Source organism: Leuciscus leuciscus (assembly GCF_965113295.1).
Source record: "Leuciscus leuciscus genome assembly, chromosome: 21".
NCBI lineage: Eukaryota > Metazoa > Chordata > Actinopteri > Cypriniformes > Leuciscidae > Leuciscus > Leuciscus leuciscus.
Window position 1 is genome coordinate 26631151 of NC_138745.1, and position 20488 is coordinate 26651638.

At 36.4% G+C, this 20488-nt stretch overlaps 1 protein-coding gene across 3 annotated transcripts; it reads left to right on the top strand.

Moving 5' to 3' along the window:
- The first annotated feature begins 9564 nt into the window (after positions 1–9564).
- On the top strand, positions 9565–19457 carry aldh18a1 (aldehyde dehydrogenase 18 family, member A1). 3 transcript variants are annotated; one of them, XM_082151598.1, is made up of 18 exons: positions 9565–9710; positions 10295–10405; positions 12266–12486; positions 12596–12745; positions 13050–13154; positions 13227–13385; positions 13897–13987; positions 14388–14512; positions 14605–14749; positions 14848–14921; positions 15084–15183; positions 15280–15500; positions 15751–15888; positions 16682–16877; positions 16999–17120; positions 17860–18046; positions 18314–18409; positions 18494–19457. In XM_082151598.1, the coding sequence occupies exons 2-18, from the start codon at positions 10315–10317 to the stop codon at positions 18688–18690; spliced, it is 2418 nt and encodes an 805-aa protein (XP_082007724.1). In that variant the 5' UTR covers positions 9565–9710; positions 10295–10314; the 3' UTR covers positions 18691–19457. The 3 variants fall into 3 exon arrangements, with proteins under 3 accessions (XP_082007724.1, XP_082007725.1, XP_082007726.1); XM_082151599.1 differs by having other exon boundaries at positions 13227–13379; XM_082151600.1 differs by having other exon boundaries at positions 9566–9710; positions 12335–12486.
- The last annotated feature ends 1031 nt before the right edge of the window (positions 19458–20488 follow it).

Consider the following 20488-nt stretch of genomic DNA (forward strand, 5'->3'; position numbering starts at 1 on the left):
AGTGGGCGGGCCAGTCGCCAAGCTTTCTCCCTCCCTCCCTCCGCCACCAACCATGTTAACGATCTGCTTGTTACCTCTCTCTTCTCAACTGTGGGTGTGTGAGAGAGAAAGAAACAAAGACGCTGACAAAGAGTGTGTCTGTCTGTGTGTGTGTGTGTGTGTGTGTGTGTGTGTGTGTGTGTGTACATGAGAGAGAGATAAACAGAGAGAGCTTACCTTACACTATTATTATTCACACTCTTCCCTCACTAACCGTGTTCGTACCACTTTTGTCAGAGCTCTGACCAGAAACAAAGACATTTTTGTTTCTCTCTGGGTTACAACTAGCTCTGTCACAGCCCTTGGTAGACATAAAAAAAAAAACATCAACACACAACAAAAGCCATGTTTTGTTCTCTTCTGTTTGTGTCTGGGTCTTTCACACAGGTGATCCCCTGGGGACAGAAAAGAGTGTTGGTTGATAGGATATTAATAATAATATCTTTAATGTAGGATGTGAAAAATATGAGGCTTATTTAGGCTTATCTTGTGTATTACAGTATATAAATGCAGGGATAGTTCACTTAAATGCAACTTTCATTGTATGAAAAGTAGTTGCTGACATTCTGCTAAATAAATCCTTTTGTGTTCTACAGAAGAACGAAAGTCATGTGGATTTTAAAATGTTTTTATTTTACATCTGCATCTGAAAACTCTTCTGATATTGTGACCCTGGATCACAAAACCAGTCTTATGTTGCACGGGTATATTTGTGGCAATAGTCAACAAAACATTGTATGGGTCAAAATTATAGATTTTTCTTTTCTGCCAAAAATCATGAGGAAATTAAGTAAAGATCATGTTCCATGAAGATATTTTGTAAATTTTCCACCTTAAATATATAAAACATTTATTTTTGTGAATGGATGCAGCACTATCGCCAATAGAAAGGAACAACTTTAAAGGAGATTTTCTCAATGTTTTGTTTTTTTTTCACCCTCAGATTCCAGATTTTCAAATAGTTGTATCTCGGCCAAATATTGTCCTATCCTAACAAACCATACATCAATGGAAAGATTATGTATTCAGCTTTCAGATGATGTATAAATCTCAATTTTTAAAAAAAAAATACCCATAAGACTGGTTTTGTGGTCCAGGGTCACATTTGGACTAATTAAAATTTGAAGAAAAAGGGATGTTGGAAAAATATAGAGAGAGACGTTTGTACAGCATTTTCACTTCCTCAACCAGTGGAACTGATTGGCATGAATTCCAAGAAGGTTTGCAAGAGAACAATTATGTTGCAATTTACTGCAAAGAGAAAATAGTTTTTGTTTTGAATGCTTAGAAACACAGATGCTAGTCCGTTCTCTCTAAAATCTTGAAAGAACATGTGCAGCTTCCCTGAGATCAGAGAGTTCACCCAAAATGAACATGTCTTCATTTCCGTGTTGTTTTATGTTGTGTCTTATTCCCCATTCACTTTCACTGCCTTTTTCCATACAATGTAAGCAAATTGTGACTATCGTTGTCATTCTGCTTTCTTACATCTTCTTTTGGGAATAAATAAAGTCATATGATTTATGAGTAAAAGATGACATAATGTTCATTTTGGGTAAACTGTTCCTTTAAATGGGCAGATAATTAGTTTATCTATGCCAGATGAGTAAAGAGATTAAACACAAGATCAAAGTCATAATATGCAGTTTTTGTTAAAGGGATACTCCACTTTAAAATGAAAATTCTGTCATCATATACTCACCCTCATGTTGTTTCAAACCTGTATGAATTTCTTTCTTCTGCTGAACAGAAAGGAAGATATTTAGAAGAATATCAGTAACCAGACAGTTTCTGGTCTCATTGACTTCCATAGTAGGAAAAAAATATACTATGGAAGTCAATGAGACCAGAAACTGTCTGGTTACTGATATTCTTCTAAATATCTTCCTTTCTGTTCAGCAGAAGAAAGAAATTCATAAGGGATTGAAACAACATGAGGGTGAGTATATGATGACAGAATTTTCATTTTAAAGTGGAGTATCCCTTTAAAAGTGAGCATGAAATATATAGAATATATTTAGAACAATAAAAGTCTTTAAGGCATTTCCACAACAGTGGAAATGCATTGCAACGTGGTCACTCTAAGTGGAAACTAGTTGCCCTTTTAAACTTAGAACACAGAAAGGACCTCTGTGATACCAAATGCATAATACATTACTTTTGGAAGTTCAGTCTCCATATGACTTTCCTCAAAAGAAAGTGCATCGTCTGAATGACTTCCTGGGGCCCCGAAACAGACTTAAACAGCATATTCTTTCAATTAAACTTTCAAAAAAAACTGTTTCCTGGTGTATGTTTATATCCCCTGTATTTGGATGGTAACAACGTAATCAAGCGCCTCATCTTGTTTCCATGTGACTTTTTTGGAACAATGTAATTGGACTGAAATATCTGATTAGCCAAAAAATAGCAGATGTGTTCATAGGAAACATTTGAAAAGGAGCGCTTCATCACCTTGCATACTCAAAATATAGTATACAAAGACTATTCAATGTTACTGAGGTGGACAACATAAACTTTATCTGTGGAAAAAAGCAACAACAAAAAAACAACTGTGCTTTTCAGTCATTCTCTGACCCCACATCCTATTGTTATGGGCTCCCAAAGAGCCTGAATAATACAGAGTTTCTCACACATTGATCATAACAATGATTGTTTGAAATATGTGGTTTTAGCATTGGGTCAAAAGTGTATCCAACCATTTCTGCACAGATCTGTGTATATCAATTCATGCCATGGTTTGAAGTGTAACTGGCAAAGTATTATTAAATGATCCCCCAATGGTACTAATGGCACTAACCGATCTTCAAAAAGTAAACTGAAAACTTTGTAAACTTTGCAAATGGTGACTCAGATCCAGCAGGCTGGTCTCACTAATGGCTGTTTGGTAATGATGTCAACCATCTGCTTCCCGCATGGAGAAACTCTCTTCCCTTCAAAAAGGTTTCCTGCTACACATTGAAAAGGAGCATTTGTGGTACACAACTTGGACAATAAGTATGCACCCAGTCAGTTATATTGATTTTCAGTTAATAAATAAATTTTGAGCTCATGATGACAAATGTTGAAGAACAGCAGTGTTTCATAATAGCAGAAAAATGAAACAAAACTCTATTAGCATTTCTTTCAGAGTGAGAAAAAAATGCAGATGTTCTGGTTGCTCCTGTTGCTATGCCGCAGTAAATTATTTTTGGTCTCACTTATTAGACACCAGGGGCCTGTTTCAGGAAGGAGGTTAAGTGAAAACTCTGAGTATGTCAACCCTGAAATGAGGGAAACTCTGAGTTTTCTGTTTGAGAATGGGAGGTATGTTAAACCTGAGAAAGCAGAGTAAGTCAAGCCTGTTTCAGAAAGAGAGGTAACTTATACTCCGAGTCAGTTACCATGGTAACTTACTCTGTGAACCTAACCTGGTCGGGAGCAGGTTCTCTTCAGTAAACCCAGAGTTTATTTCGGTCTCCTCCCCTTTTTTTAAGAGGAAGTGGTGTTTAAACACCTCATTCATTCTTTCAGTACATTTTTATTAATAAAATGAATCTTTTATTAATAAATAAAATATTGCTTTTTTATTTTTTTATTTTTTTTATAAGATGAAGTCTATATAACTCCTTAACTGGCAACTGAAAACACAGTAGTAGATTAGAGTTACATAATGTAGTTCTAAACAAATTCTACAGAATTAAACTGTGGCATTTACTGGAAATCACTGAACTGTTCATCTGTGCACCAGAAGTTGATGGACCGTCCTCCTGCTGTTCTTCCACACTCTGGGTGGGGGGAGAGATAAGAATACCCATTTATACTTAGATTTAAACTTAGATTCTATAGGCTACTCCACATAAAAATGCGAAAAAATGTCAATGTGTAGATTGTTTGATGTGTAGACACATAATGTTAACATTACCTCTGTAGGCCTCTCTGTGGCAGCAGAAACTCTTTATCCCCATGTGATGAGCATTTGGTTGAGTGCACTTTATAACACTATTTGTCATAATTTCTGGTGTATTGAGTAGGCGACTTAACACTGCCTGGGGTTCTGTTGGAACAGGAGGCTCCAAAAGACAGATATTACCATCAGAATCTATTGGGACCAACACAAATCCTAACCCAAAGTAAAATAAATGGAAATATCAAAAATAGCCTATATTAAAAAGAACACATGTAAATCTCTTACATTTTATGAAGGCCCTTGGATCTTTGGGACTGGCTCTGAAGTCCCTCCAGGAATTCCCTCAGCAAAAAATGTTGCTGCACTGCTAGACACTGGATGCTTTAGTTATTTAATATGTCACATGTTTGTAAAGTCAGGTAGCCTACACCCATACTATGCTCAAGCCTTACTTGACTGAATTATGTTTTATATTTAAATTTCAGCTGTTGCCATGTTCTTTTAATGCCTGCAGGATTGCACCTATACATGAAAATTAAAATTAGGTTGAATAACATACTGTTCTTCCAGTTTCACCTCTGATATTATAACAGTTGGGCAAGTTACTTGTATTACTAACTACAAATGACATCTTCAACAGTGTAATTAGATTAATGTAATAATGACTATCTTTAGAAATTATTGGTCTAGTCTAGTTATTACTAATTACTAAATCCCATATCAACCTCAACCACTTAAACAATACAAGGTGAGACAAGAATCTGCACTTTTAATGCTTTCAAATAAACAATATACAATTGCATGAATTATTATTGAATTGACCAAAGTGTGTAGAGGGAGAAGGTTACATTAAAAATATACCTTTTAAAAATGTATGTTAAATAGCCTATACAGAATTGTTCTATAGTCTAATACAATTACATCAGATTTAACTTTAAATTACAGAAGAATTAAGAGTAATCCCTTTAATTAAATTACAGTATTTAGATTACTTGGTAATTAATTACACCCATCACTGTATAACAGTAATTAAAATGTGAAGAAATATGAAGACCTCTTTTTGTCTGGCGCTGTTGCCATGGTGACTCATAATATCTGTGCTGCATTGATAATGGCTTTTTATAGTTGTGGTGCACGCGCTTAACTCAGTCAGTCAACTCAGAGTTGATTGAACTAACTAATTTCAGCTGTTCTGAAACCAAAAACTCAGAGTTTCCCATCTCAGGGTAAGTCAACTCAGAGTTCAAGTTTTAACTCAGAGTTGGTTGAACCTCCTTATTGAAATAGGCCCCAGCACTTTTGTTCTTGTATTCTCTTCACTCTTCACCAACTCTTCACATTCTTCTGAAATAATGCAGCACATATGAAGTCTATTTAAAGAACACATTCAGCACGGATGTCATTCTCATTTAATTTTTATAGATAAAAGAGTGCATAATGTGATGAATTAACTATTGTGAATTAGATTATTTCTGTGTGTTGTGAGTGGTATAGGTTTTAAACTGTTTAGTTATTACGGAGCTGTTCAGTGCTTTTTGTATTTGTTTAGGCTAATCATGCATGGCCCATTATTCCCCACTTTACAAATTCAGCCATCAATTCACTTCTACACTGTAAACTGCATTAATGAAGAAAAAAAAATCAGTGTGCAGATGCATAACCTGCTTAGACTAGACTTAAAAATTAGTCATCTACTTTTTTTCTTCAAGACTGGTCATCATTTTTTTTTAAGTCACAAGTTACATAAAAAGGTTGTGTAACTTGCTTTTGGGTTTTGTTTGAGTTTCATGTTTTTTTATTTAACATAAATGTGTACAAAACATGACTTGACTTGACTAATGACTAACAAGGAACACCTGTGCACAATCAAAAAATGAACCAGTGAGAACATGACACATAGACAAGGAACCAATCAGAACAAGACACGTGAACAGGGGAAGCACATGGCAGGAACATGAAACATGGCCAAGGCAAACTACTAAATAAAAGACATGAAAACAAAATTTGAACCAAATCCCAACCAAATGTGACAGGTGGACAGATTACCCCTTGGTTAACTGCTAGTTGTTCAAACTAGTTCTTGGCATAGTGGCTAAGATTATGCAACTGGCCCTCAGGTTTTTAGATATAAGGTTCTGTCTAAACTGATAAACATATGAGTTGTGCCAGGTTTTTCACCCTGGGACTTGTCTCAGATTTAGTCAGGATCAGAGACTGTGGAATGTGGAATATAAATAAAACCTGTTCGAACATCTGGATTGTGTTATCTAAGGTGTCCTTGTCAATGATGTGCTCCTTTAAATTGAGTCATGATACATAGATGACGTGAGGCCATGGATCATTCCTGTTATGCATATTTTTATGTCCCAATCATATATGTTTCAAACTCACAATTATGAAATATGGAAATCAAATCAGGTCTATTTAATTACAATATTGTCTGAGAGCACCAATTTATTAATATTGATATTTGTGACCCTGGACCACAAAACCAGTCACAAGTAGCAAGGGTATATTTGTGGCAATAGCCAACAATACATTGTATGGGTCAAAATTATCGATTTTTCTTTTATGCCAAAAATCATTAGGCTATATTAAGTAAAGATCTTGTTCCATGAAGAAATGTTGTACATTCCCTACCGTAAATATATAAAACATGTATTTTTGTGAGTGCAATGCAGCACAATCGCGAACATAAATGGACAAATTTAAAGGCCATTTTCTCAATGTTTCGATTTTGTATGTGCCGCAGTATAAATCTGCTGTGCCCCAGCTTAAATCTGAAGTTTGAGTTTAACAATTTATTTTATTTGTCAGTGTATTTAATAGAAATTACATAATAGGGTAATATAAATTATCTATTTGCAACGCAGTAATAAAACAAACAACGCTTGTAAAAGCAACGCAGTTTAACCGAAAACAGAAACTGACCCGCGCGACAGAAATCCATGTCCGCGCGCATCTGTTTCCTAGCAACTGCAGCGCGCACACATTTGCACCGTTTACCTGTCTATGATTTGAACACACTGAAGTCCGGTCAGGTGTTGGCACGCTTTATGGTAGGCTATGAAAACATGACGAAACATATGTAACAATAATACAAATAATCTTATTTTTATTAATTATTGGCTTCTGTAGATGGACATCAGAATTTTTGTGAAGTGAGAAACTCAGTTTTGAGAAAGAAAGAAATAATATATTTTAAACCGTAATTTATTCCTGTGTTCAAAGCTGAATTTTCAGCATCATTACTCCAGTCTTCAGTGTCACATGATCCATGATTTGATGCTCAAGAAAAATTCATTATTATTATCATCAATGTTGAAAACAGTTGTTTTCAAAATTCTTTGATGAATAGAAAGTTCAAAAGAACAGCATTTATTTAAAATAGAATATTTTCTAACACTATAAATGTCTTTACTGTAACTTTTGACCTGTTTAACTCATCCTTGATGAATAAAAGTATTGATTTATTTTATTCAAACTTTTGAACGGTAGTGTTTAATGTTACAAAAGCTTTAGATTTCAGATAAATGCTGTTCTTTTGAACTTTCTATTCATCATAGCATCATGAAATAAAAATGTAAATAACTGTTTTCAACACTGATAATAATCATGTTTCCTGAGCATCAAATCATCATATTAGAATGATTTCTGAAGGATCATGTGACACTGAAGACTGGAGTAATGATGCTGAAAATTCTGCTTTGATCACAGGAATAAATTACAGTTTCAAATATATAAAAATAGAAAACAGTCATTTTAAATTGTCATAATATTTCACAATATTACTGTTTTTTTTATTGTTTTTTTTATCAAATAAATGCAGCCTTGGTGAGCAGAAGAGACTTCTTTTAAAAACATTCAAAAATTCTTACTGACCCCAAACTTTTGAACAGTAGTGTATATTTATGTGTACATACTACACATACATGCATACATACACACTCACACAGCGCTTTAGAAATTTGTTGAGAAGTTGAGTTTCTGACTTGCCATTTTTGCATATTCAGTGTGTGTGTGTGTGTGTGTAGATCCGTGTATATTTATATATACATATATGAGCTACAATATATTGTTTCACAGCAGCTTCACAATAGTAACAAATAAAAAAATCGCCTGAGAAGCAGCTTGGCCAACAAGCCAAAAGTGTCAATATTCAGTTAATAGTCACTTCAGTGTTGATTCAGTTCAGTTCAATAACTGTAACATTCATCAAACATACTGTATAATATATACAGTGTATTTGTGCACATACATGTACGTCCACTGCACACTGAACAAGCAAAAGACACAAGGTAGTAGTGTTTTACACCTGTGTGTAGTTTGGTGTGTATGTGGGCTAATCATTTTATGTTTGTGTGTAGAGTTACTACGCAAAAACAAAATTTTTGGAAGAGTTATAGTTTTGAATGTTGACAATACACAGTAACATTTTGTGGTGTGGATCATTCATTGCAACATTTATCCTCATTCTCATGTTTAAGAATCTGTTATCTGCTTGATAAATCATTAATGCTACTGCTATCCACTAACATGCTTTTTAAAGCTATTGTTATCCAATTTTTTGGCCTTCAAACACCTTAAAATACACATTTGTAGGTCCGAGAAATCCAAATTTTCTCGGGGGAGCATGCCCCCAAAGGCCCAAACCCCCCTGAGTTATTAACAAACTACCCAGCCTGGTGTTTTTGAAACAAACGCCCCTGCCTGCAGCACTGTATAGAACAGAAAATTAACACATTTGTTGTGTTCTGTACTACTGTCTTTGATTGTTTGTGATAACAATGAATCATTCTTTCGGATATGAAATGTATATTTAATTGACCTATCGGTAAGCCACGGCCTCCTTAGTGACTGTTTCTATCTCAGACAAACAATGAGGGACCTGTGTGCCCCAGTAGAGCTTTATGTCTAGCAACGCTACTACCGCCTATGGAGTCTGGAATACATCACAGCACAGGCCTATTTAAATGACTGTTTTTTGACTATTTTAAAGGGATAGTTCACCCCCCCAAAAAAATTGTGTCAAAAAAATAAATAAATATATATATATATATATATATATGTATATTAGGGTGAGTCAGAATTTTCATTTTTCAGCGAACAGTCCCTTTAATGATTAATTCAGGCACGGCTGTATACGTGCTGGAGGAAGGACTGGACCACCAACCCACTAAAGGCCTGAGAAAACTATGCAAAATATCAGCATTTATAAGAATGGTCCATTGTCCATGTCCGGCATTTGGAATGCAAGTGTACAATTGTGTCTGATAAAAAAAAATAAAAAAAATTGTGTCTGATACAAGTGTATCCTGATGTTTACACGCCGCCCTCTAGCGCTGGAGATTGTGATTCAAACCATAGACAGTATAAACAAACCCATTGCCTGTATAACAACCTTTGACATTGTGGTTGCGATTCCGACAAAAGTACTGCATTCTGACCTTTATTGACATTTTAGAAGTTTATTATTATTATTATTATTATCATCATTATTATTATTATTATTATTATTATTCATTATTCAAATTTAACAGTAATTTTTTTGCGAAGATTGTGTATGTTAGGTAAGTGGCGTATCCAAGCGACCGTAAATTTTTTTTGTGAATCGTAACTTTCTCGGCGTAAAGCTTAGTACGTACGCTCGTTGCGTATCAACGTGGATGAACGTCAACATGGCCGAATCCATGAGAGCAAATGCTGGGAGTTGATGTGGCACTGAAGAGCAGCAGTGGCAGTGAACTTGAATTGAATAAGTAATATTTATTTAGCAGATTAAGGTATGTAAGATGATATTTACACATTAAGATAGCGCACGATCGCTTTTGCATTAGAAATGTCATGTTGGGCCTTTTATTCGTCCTTCTTGCATCAGCCAACGTGTCTCTTAAGAAAGTTTACTGAAGAAATCAGACGTGTTGTTCTTTAATGTCTGTATTGATTGTGTTTATTAATTATATTGATTATTGTAACGGTTTCCTGAACCTCGTTAAATGTTAAATATTATTGTAGATAGATACCATGCACTTAGATCTTATACAGTATAAGTATATATGCACACAACGTATTACATGTCGTATTAATATAATAATAAAAAACATCAAACCCTGGTGACAACTTTCCTTCAGCACAATGATGCACTTGTCTTTGAATTTGAATTGAACGTAACGTTACTTGGTCAATTGGGTGCTGAATTCATGTTTTAGATCAAGCTTTTGTTTACATTTACATTCAGTTTAAGAAATAATGATCACATAATATCTGACATAAGTAATTTATGTGTGGAGACTTGCCTAGTATCTAGCCTAAGTGAATTGATTGTTTTTTTGATATCTGAAATATAAATATCTGGGCTATGTTTTTGTTGTACAGATCTGGTCACCATGTATCTCCAGAAGATGTTCTCATGTTCTCGGCTTTTAGCGAGACCAAATGCTCTGCAAACCTTCAGAAGAGCTGCTTCACAAGGCAAAAGTAAGTTCTTGTGTATTATTTACATACCTCTTTAAAGAAAGAAAAATATAAAGGGGAATATAAAGAAAAGTTTGCATCACTGACTGACTGTACCGTCCAGTGTATCAGTATATACTTCCTTGTTTTTTATTTATTAAAATCAGTCAGTAATTAAAATATGGAGATGCAAGTAGTTGTTTCATGACCCTTGCTCCTAATTTACAGCACGTCTGTCGGTCTCATTCACTGGGTCGGTGCTCTTCTTTGAGTTCTGTCCTGTCAGCGTTTGGTTGTGCCGTCTGGCTTTGCTGATGTGGCACCTTTTAGTATGTTATTTTCTTTCATAAAGAATGCGGCGGGGCTTTGGTGGGCGCTGTACTTTACAAGCTCACAGCTTTGTGAATGGCTTGTCCCAGATTTCTGTTCTCTTCATTTGATTGCTTTGACTTTGATTCCAGATAACTTTTGTGACTGCACTGACATAATGTAGCATTTTTTTATTTATCCTCTGTAATGTGAAATTTAAGAGTTAAAAATTATGTTTAGCTGGCGAGCAATGTAGGGCGAGACTTAAATTTATTCATTGAAAAAATTTTGGGTCATGAAAGTTAGACTGTAATGTTATTGGTTATTGTTATTTTTCCCTGCTAATGAACCTTGGATTACATCAGCATAAGAGAAGCAGAGAAAGTTATTACATTTTAGAACATAATGAGAGCATTGATGAATTTTGTTTAATAAGACCAGGGATATTTAATAAGTCAAATATAGTCAACATTGCTGTCATGCTTTGTTTAATTTTCTGGAATCCCATAGAGACCTAAACTTTTTTTCAAGTACATTTTTGCTTTGCTCTCTTTGATGTAAAGGATGTGATTTCAGATTCACTGTTTTTACTCAAAAATTTTTTTTTTACATTTAGATTACCTTTTGCCGCCATGTAAACTCATTTAAAGTATTTAATAACTCTTAAATTTAATCTTTTTAATCTCAGAATTAAAAAAAAATCCACAAATTTCATACTGTACATTACTCTACACTTGTAGCATTTAAAACAGTTGAATTTAGTTTTTAGAGATTTTATTGTTAATTTATTCACAGAATCAAAATCAGTATAACATTTTATTATCAGCCATAACATGAAAAATAATTATCAGCTTATTGCTATTTGGCCAGAACTTTTATATATATGTTTCACTAAAGTAATATATTTATATTCATATTTTTTATAAACATTATTAAAACAAATCAAATGTTTTTTAACTATGAAATATTTATATATAATTAGAAATATATGTATAATTAGAATAGACTTCATTGGAAGTTGATTGGATCATGACATTTTTTTTTCCTTGCTCATGTGGCTATGGTTACTCCAGCTAAAGAGAGACAGAGAAAGTTATTACATTTTAGATTATAGATTATGAAAACATGCATTGATTCATTTTGAATTACAAGACAAGAGACATTAAATATTTACTTCTCAAATGATTTGATAAGTAAATATAGTCAATAATGACTTTTACTGTTTTTGAATCAGTTTTTTTTTTGTTTTTTGTTTTTTTTTCTGGAATACCAGGGGGACCAGCATAGTGTTCATTTGTTTACATTTATGCATTTAGCAGGAATAGAGGAATAGAGGAATAGAGGAACATAAGCAATTTGTCAACGGTATTCATTATTATACAATGCCATTTGTTACATTATGGACATGCACTTCATACTTCCTGTTTTCTCTGCTTGTCTCTCACCATTTCCCCATTATTCTGATCATCTGTGATACTATCAGTGCACACTAACACAATCCACCTATGCACTCACGGCTTTCCTGCATGGCATGGCTCCTCATTAGGTTCTTTCCCGGCTCTCTCTCCCATGCAGATCCCTCTTCCTTCCCATTTCTCACACTCCATCCTGTGCGTCAGTGGAGTAATGTGCCTTTTTTTACAGTGCCACTGGCACGGGCCCACGGTAAGTCCTTTGCCCACCGCAGTGAGCTGCGCCAGGCCAAAAGAATCGTTGTCAAGTTGGGGAGTGCAGTCGTAACCCGCGGCGACGAGTGCGGCCTCGCTTTGGGCCGACTTGCTTCAATAGTAGAACAGGTAAAGGATTTGCAAATAAGTCTGTGATGTAACACATTTTACTAACAAGAAGGCGTTATGCAATATTTCATTGTTGACACAAAATGACTCCGAATTTTTATTGTTTAAGGTGGCCGTGCTTCAGAATCAGGGTCGAGAGATGATGATCGTGACCAGTGGCGCTGTAGCATTTGGAAAACAAAGGCTGAGGCACGAAATTCTTCTCTCACAGAGCGTCAGACAAGCCCTGCATTCAGGCCAGAATCAGCTCAAAGATATGGTGAGGACATACAAATGAATGCATATGAATCGAGTGGTTTAATGCAAGGCTCCTGAAGAGACAGTCACTTCATATATGATGAACGGATTTAATTTAGGCTTTTATTCACAAATAAACATTGATCATAGCACACAAATCGATCACATCAAATATGGTAAATGAAACCATACCATACTTGCCTGACGTGTGAGGACAAATTAACAAACCTCACTGGTTCTCTCGTACATCAAGCGAGCATGTTTTATCTGAGTGAACTATCCTTTTAACTTTAAGAAGCTAAAGCTGAATGTGTTTCCTCTGTCAGGCAATGCCGGTTCTAGAGGCGAGAGCGTGTGCCGCTGCGGGACAAAGTGGGCTTATGGCTCTGTATGAAGCAATGTTCACTCAGTACAGCACCTGTACAGCCCAGGTACATACACACACTCACATATGCATGATGACACTTCAAAATACACTCTTATTCATATTTTTGTTGCTTCAGATCCTGGTAACAAATCTGGACTTTCACGACGACCAGAAAAGACGAAACTTGAACAGCACCCTTCACGAGCTGCTGCGTATGAACATCGTTCCCATTATCAACACCAACGATGCTGTGGTGCCTCCCCCAGAACCCAACAGCGACCTACAGGGGGTAAATGTGGGTACAGAGCAAAATGAATAGGGAGATAGAGTCTTCCCAGCAGCCTTGCCACCCATCCTCTTCCTTTTGGAACTGCATGCTGGGAAGGGGCTTTACAGATGCATGCTGGGAGTCAGAGCAGAGCAATACAGAGGCTTGATCTTTGTCTTCTGCACTGTTGTAGCCTGAAGGTTTTTCCATTCCTGTAGAAACTGGAAAGAAACTAACATTACTTCATTCACAGTACTGTCGCTTACTCTCTGAGCTCATCTACACTTGCTCTATCATGCACTGGCTGCGGCTTCTAATGTGGTTTCATGTGGAATTCTGCCTTTTCATAGACTAGACAGAGTCGTTGTTCATCACACCCATTTTATTGTCATAGTTTAGTGATAAATGCTCAACGGAGCTTGAAATATAGAGATGATGTCTTGCTTTGTGGGTTTTAAAAGACAAGGGCTGTTTTCTCTAATTTGCTCTTTTGAGACTCATTTTTTCACACTCTGTATTTCTCTTTTTCATTCTGCAGGTTATCAGCATCAAGGATAACGATAGTCTTGCAGCGCGGCTTGCCGTTGAGATGAGGGCAGACCTTCTCATCGCTCTCTCTGATGTAGAGGGTGAGATTTCAGATTTAATGTTTAGATCAGTACCATAATTGTTAAGGCCCTGATATACTTCAATAGTCATTTTGAACAAAATCAGGCAAAAACTAACTTCGTTTGAAGACTAGAGTAATAATGCTGAAAGTTCAGCTTTGTCATCACAGGAATAAATTACATTTTAAATATATTCAAACAGAAAACAGTTATTTTAAATTGTCATAATATTTCACAATATTTTTTGTATTTTTAATTAAATAAATGCAGCCTTGGCGAGTAGAAGAGACTTATTTTAAAAACATTAAAAATCTTCTGAAACTTTCTAGACTGAGTAAACAATGGCAGGCTATACATTTTTGGTTGAAATCTTTCTTAAACTCAACTGTTTACTCTCTGTCCTCTTTTGCCACTTATTTAGGCCTTTATGACAGCCCACCGGGGTCAGATGATGCCAAGCTCCTGGACACATTTTACCCTGGGGACCAGCATTCCATAACCTATGGCACAAAGTCCAGGGTCGGCATTGGAGGAATGGAAGCTAAGGTATAGAAAGGGAATCTGATATAGAAACACAATGTAGCTTTTGATAGTATGAATGCCTAAAAATGACAGTCTGTGCGTTCTCTAAACTTTAGGTGAAAGCTGCCCTCTGGGCCCTCCAAGGTGGGACTTCTGTTGTCATTGCTAATGGTACACACCCCAAAGTCACAGGTCATGTGATCACTGACATAGTTGAGGGCAAAAAAGTGGGAACGTTCTTCTCAGAGGTCAAGCCAGCTGGTAAGTTTTCTCAGGTTTTACTGAATCAGTTTTCGTCTGACATGATGTTTATCCTTATCTGTTAAAAGTCCTCAGATGCCACTTTTCTTCATCCACAGGCCCTACAGTTGAGCAGCAGACAGAAATGGCTCGCTCTGCTGGCAGGACACTTGCTTCCCTTGAACCAGAACAGGTTAGATACAAATTTTAACCACTATTTTAAATGACTGTCTGGAATCATGTGTGCCCATTTTCCCAGAAACCATTGAATCATTGCATTAAAATGAAATATTCTAGGTTATCTTACCATCTATAGACAGCAGCACCTGTGTCAAATCATTCTGTTTGTCCACAGAGAAGTGACATCATCTGTGCATTTGCTGATCTCCTCACCGAGAGGAAAGACGAGATCTTATCTGCCAACAAAAAGGACATGGAGCATGCTGCCAGCACAGGTAACAGGAAGTGATTGCTTCTCTCTAGACCACGTGCAATGTAATTTCCCACAATTGGAGTTGCATATCAGTCAGTTTTTATCTGTGATGTTACAGGTCGTCTGTCTCCAGCCTTGCTGAAGCGACTCAGTTTGTCATCATCAAAGCTGAACAGTCTGTCCATTGGTCTGCGCCAGATCGCAGTGTCCTCTCAGGACAGCGTTGGCAGGGTTCTGCGAAGGACCCGTGTGGCAAACAACCTGGAGCTGGAGCAGATCACAGTCCCCATAGGAGTACTGCTGGTCATCTTTGAGTCACGGCCAGACTGCCTCCCTCAGGTCAGCTGCACAAAATGCATGCCTATACATAAATAATGTTATGTTTTGGTTTTCCTGTTTGTGAGCATGTTTATGTTTGGGCCAGTGGGTGGTGCTTAAAAATCTGGGCTGTAAACAGAAAAGTTGTTGGTTCAAACCCGACAGTAGCCAAGGCTCCAAGTTGCTCCACTGAGGTTGAGAAACCAGTATGTGTACTGTGAGTCACCTTTTATAAACCTACTAAATTACTAAATGTTGTTTATCTCAACAGGTTTCTGCTTTAGCCATTGCAAGTGGAAATGCTCTTTTGCTGAAAGGTGGCAAAGAGGCAGCCAACACAAACCGCATCCTGCATGAGCTCGCCCAGGAGGCCCTGTCCTTACATGGAGTGAAAGACGCCATCCAGCTGGTAAATGAAGCACTTTTGCACAGTAGACTTTTACCTTACACAAACACACTCACACACACATACACACACACACACACACACACACACACACACGCACGCTACTGTTAAAATATTTGGCATTAGTACGATTTTGTTTATTATTTTTTTGACAGAAGTCGCTCACCAAGGCTGCATTTATTCACTACAAAATAAAGTACAGATATTCTGAAATAGTATTATAATTTAAAAATACTGTTTTCTATTGTAATATATATCTTAAAATGTAATTAATTCCTGTGATGGCAAAGCTGAATTTCCAGCAGTATTATTTCAGGCTTTAGTGTAACATTTATTATTAATAATGTTGCTGCTTTTCAAATTTTTTGAGGAAACAGTGACGCATTGTTTTCAGGATTCTTTGATAAATAAAGGTTTCAAAAGAACTTCTTTATTTGAAATTGATATTGTATGTAACAATATAAATGTCTTTACTGTAACTTTTGAACAATTTAATGCATATTTGCTGCATATTAGTAATAATTAAAAATAAATTGACCTTCTGATTGGTAATGTGTATGTATAAAGTTGTAATCAAAACTATCGAACTCCCATGGCAAATCAGGTTTATTGGCAAAATGTACAGAATTTCAGCTGTTTCCAATGAACAAATCAAGCAAAAGTAATTGAAATAGAACACAACAAATGTTTCAAGTGGTTTCCCCAAATTCAACTGAAAATGCAATGGGCGTTGAATAATCTTAATAACAACTGTATATGTATATTAATCATTCAAGAATGATATATTGTGTGGCAGGTGAGCACGCGTGAAGAGGTGGAGGATCTGTGCCGTCTGGAGAAGATGATTGATCTGATCATTCCCCGTGGCTCCTCTCAGCTAGTCAGAGATATTCAGCGTTCAGCGAAGGGCATCCCTGTTCTTGGTCATAGTGAGGGGATCTGCCATGTTTATGTGGACCATGAGGCCAGTATTGACAAAGCCATCAAGATCAGTAAGACTGCCAATGAGGATTTACTAGTGTGGATTATGTTTATAAAGTACAACTATGTGGGATTTTTTTTTTCATTGTTTGTAACGGTATAAATGACTCTAGTTATGTTTCATCTTTCTAGTCCGAGACTCCAAATGTGACTACCCTGCAGCCTGTAACGCCATGGAAACCCTGTTGGTGCATCGAGATCTTCTCAGAACACCAGTGTTTGATCAGATCATCGACATGCTGAGAACAGAACATGTAAGACTGTCAATGGCTATGTTTCCATTCAGAGTTGCTCATTTAACTTGCACGCAAAATTAGAATATCACATAAAACATTTCGCAAAGCACTGTTACCATTCCATGTGTTCAAGAGAACAAAATCATCACTTCCTGGGAAATTGCTGCAAAATATCTTTAATAAAAAGGTTGCTGCAATCAGGAAAGCCACTGTGGCTCTTTTATCCAACGTCATAAATGACTTGTGCCGGCCGCGCAGACGAAATGCTGTAAACACTGTCATGCTATCTTGCGTTCAGATGCCTGATGTTTGTGAATGCAATCGTGAAACAGTTCAGGGAGGTCATTATACCAAATCATTTTGATGAGAGACTTTGGCTCGGGCATTTCAGAATAACTAAAACAACATTTGAGATGCCGTGCAATGAAACCGATCCTTGTTGTTTGTTGTTGTTGCTCATCGATGGATTTATTCTGTAAATTCTGTTAATCGTTTTTATAATAGAAAGTTCCAACAGCTTTTATTTGAAATATTATTTTATAACATTTTAAATGTGTTTACTGTCACATCAATTTAATGTGTCCTTGCTGACTAAAAGTATTCATTTTAAAAAGATATATATATTTTTAATGGTAGTGTACATCTCACTATTACTGTTGTTTTTTTGTGGAAACAGGCAATTTTTCTGCATATTACAAAATGAGTCTACGTTTGTTACTACATTTTCTTAAAATGATTGCTGATTTGACCCCTGAAGGTGAAGATCCACGCTGGCCCCAAGTTTGCATCCTACCTGACCTTCAGTCCATCAGAGGTGAAATCTCTGCGTACCGAATACGGGGATCTGGAGTGCTGTATCGAGGTGGTGGACAGTATGCAGGAGGCTGTTGATCACATTCATAAATACGGCAGTTCCCACACTGATGTTATTGTCACGGAAAATGGTAAGGCTGAACATTATACCTGTCCTTTAGTGGTGGATAATCATGTATCATAAATCTAGACACTTTAGTGAGTTAATATTAAAGTTACACGCTATGCTAATGTTAAAGTTAAGAAATTATCAAGAAATTGATGTGTTGTGAACAAAAAAGCAGTGCTGCAGTGCCATCTAGTGGAAAGATTGTTGCTGCTTCCATACATGCATTGACATCTAATAAAAAAAAATAAAAAAAAATTATTTATCTTTAATTTTCATTTGCTCTGTGTAGAGGAAACAGCTGAGCAGTTCCTTCAGCAATTGGATAGTGCCTGTGTCTTCTGGAATGCCAGCTCACGGTTTGCTGATGGATATCGTTTTGGTCTCGGTAGGTCTCCCCCCCCCCCCCCAAACACTTAATTTAAATATTTCCCTTTTAATTGCCTAATAATGACCCTGTGGTGCTTTGTAGGTGCGGAGGTTGGCATCAGCACGGCCCGTATTCATGCCCGTGGGCCTGTGGGGTTGGAAGGGCTTCTCACTACCAAGTGGGTCTTACGGGGTGAAGGCCACACAGCTGCAGACTTCTCTGAGCAGGGCACCATGACGTATCTGCACGAGAATCTTCCAGTGGCGCAGCTTCTTCCTGGACGCAGAACCACCAGCTAGAGTCTTTAAGTAAAACTCAACCACTTAAAACCCAATTAAAGACTCCATCAGGCGGTGTATTTCGATTAAGTGCGAATACATGGAAAATCATACGTGTATTGAGAGCTGTTCTGTAAACCCATAAATTTAAGACCCTTTATAGCTAATGTTCCTTTGTTTTTCCCATAATTTGGACTGTCTCAAGGGGCAAAGAGACTTCACTTCAACTTTAAGTCAAGTGTATCCTGCTTTCAGTACATACCAGTTGAACTTAAAGCTATGAAAAAACACATGAAAGGTCATGCCACACAGACGGATAAGGGATTTTGCTTAAAGCCTTGATCCATCTTCTTGTTTATGTTGTAATTTTTGTTATGATTTGTGCGTTGTATTATGTTTCTTTGAGTAGCGAAACGTTTCATGGCAAATATAATGCCAATTCCACCCCAGTACTGAGTTCGAAATGACTTCTCGAACTGCCAATGTTATATTTATGTAATATTTAATATTTGATATCCAGTAGCAGGTACAAAATGACATTTCCTGGTACAAATGAGAGCATTAAAAATCTTTGTGCTGAATTACAGCATATTGTGTAAACATAACTTCGAACATAATATAGGGAAAGAATCTTTTTCATGTGGAATACTGCTGGTCATATACAACATTACATAATAAAACTGTATTTTTACTGAAAAAGAACCATTTTGATGTGGCATAGTGCTGGTCATATACAACATAAGACAACTGTATTAATAATGAAACAAGAAACTACTATTTTCACGCTGCTTTGTCGTGTCAGTTGCGTTTATTGAAAAGAAAACAAAGGAAAAACATAAATTTCCTGTTCTTTACTTCTCTCTTTTTCCTTTTTTTTAACATTCATTGCCTTTAAATCATAAATAATGTGCAGAACTGTAGATATTTCCCAGTTACTACTGTAAAATTCACCTGGTACAGACAGCCTTTGTCCTGAACTGCTACAGAAGGCCTTGTCATGTTTACTTAAAAGTATTATAACGCTCTACAAAATAGTGATGCTTATGGTGAGAAGAGTGTTCTGAAGATGTTCACAATTTTTGTATGTAGAATAAATTTCTTTTTTTGTACTTTCCAAGTGCTTCTGGATACATTCGACACTTCCGATAAAGACCTGAAAGTTTAATTTGTACCTGAAAGATGTTTGGAAAAAGATTTAGGGAGGAAGCAGACAAGTATCGGGGCCATTTTGAACTTGATTAATAATCTTTCTTAAGTGCAGTTCAGTGTGGGAAACATCAAGAGGCTGTTCTGTAGGGAGAGAGAGACTTGCCAAGCACTAAGTGGGACATGGAAGAGTGAAAACAATACTACAGAGGATTAATTATGTTGCTATTAGGAAAGAAGAGACTGCGAGAAGACTGAGGCTTGCCATGAAAGTGCCAGTGCCTTTTGACTTACGAATTCTTTTTATTCTCCAAAATATGCGGTTTACGCTCAATGAGCCTTCATCAGGAACTAAAAAGATCCAGAGATGAAGAGAAACAGAGTCTAATTCATGTGTTATTGTGTTCCAACTTTACTGTGTAAGATCTATGATCAATGACTGTTTTGGATGAAAGAGGTTAAAAAATGCTCAAATGAGGAGAGTGTTACTGCCAAAACAGGAGACGAAAATACAGGTGCAGCCGTAAGAAAGCATAATTATAACTAACATGCGAAAGAAAGGTTGTTATGCTGAATTTCAAATGATAAGATCACTTTTTGTAAAGTAACATGAGGGTTGACCCTTAAAATTGTATTTTAGATTAATTTTGTCTGTGCAGGTTTATTATGTTGA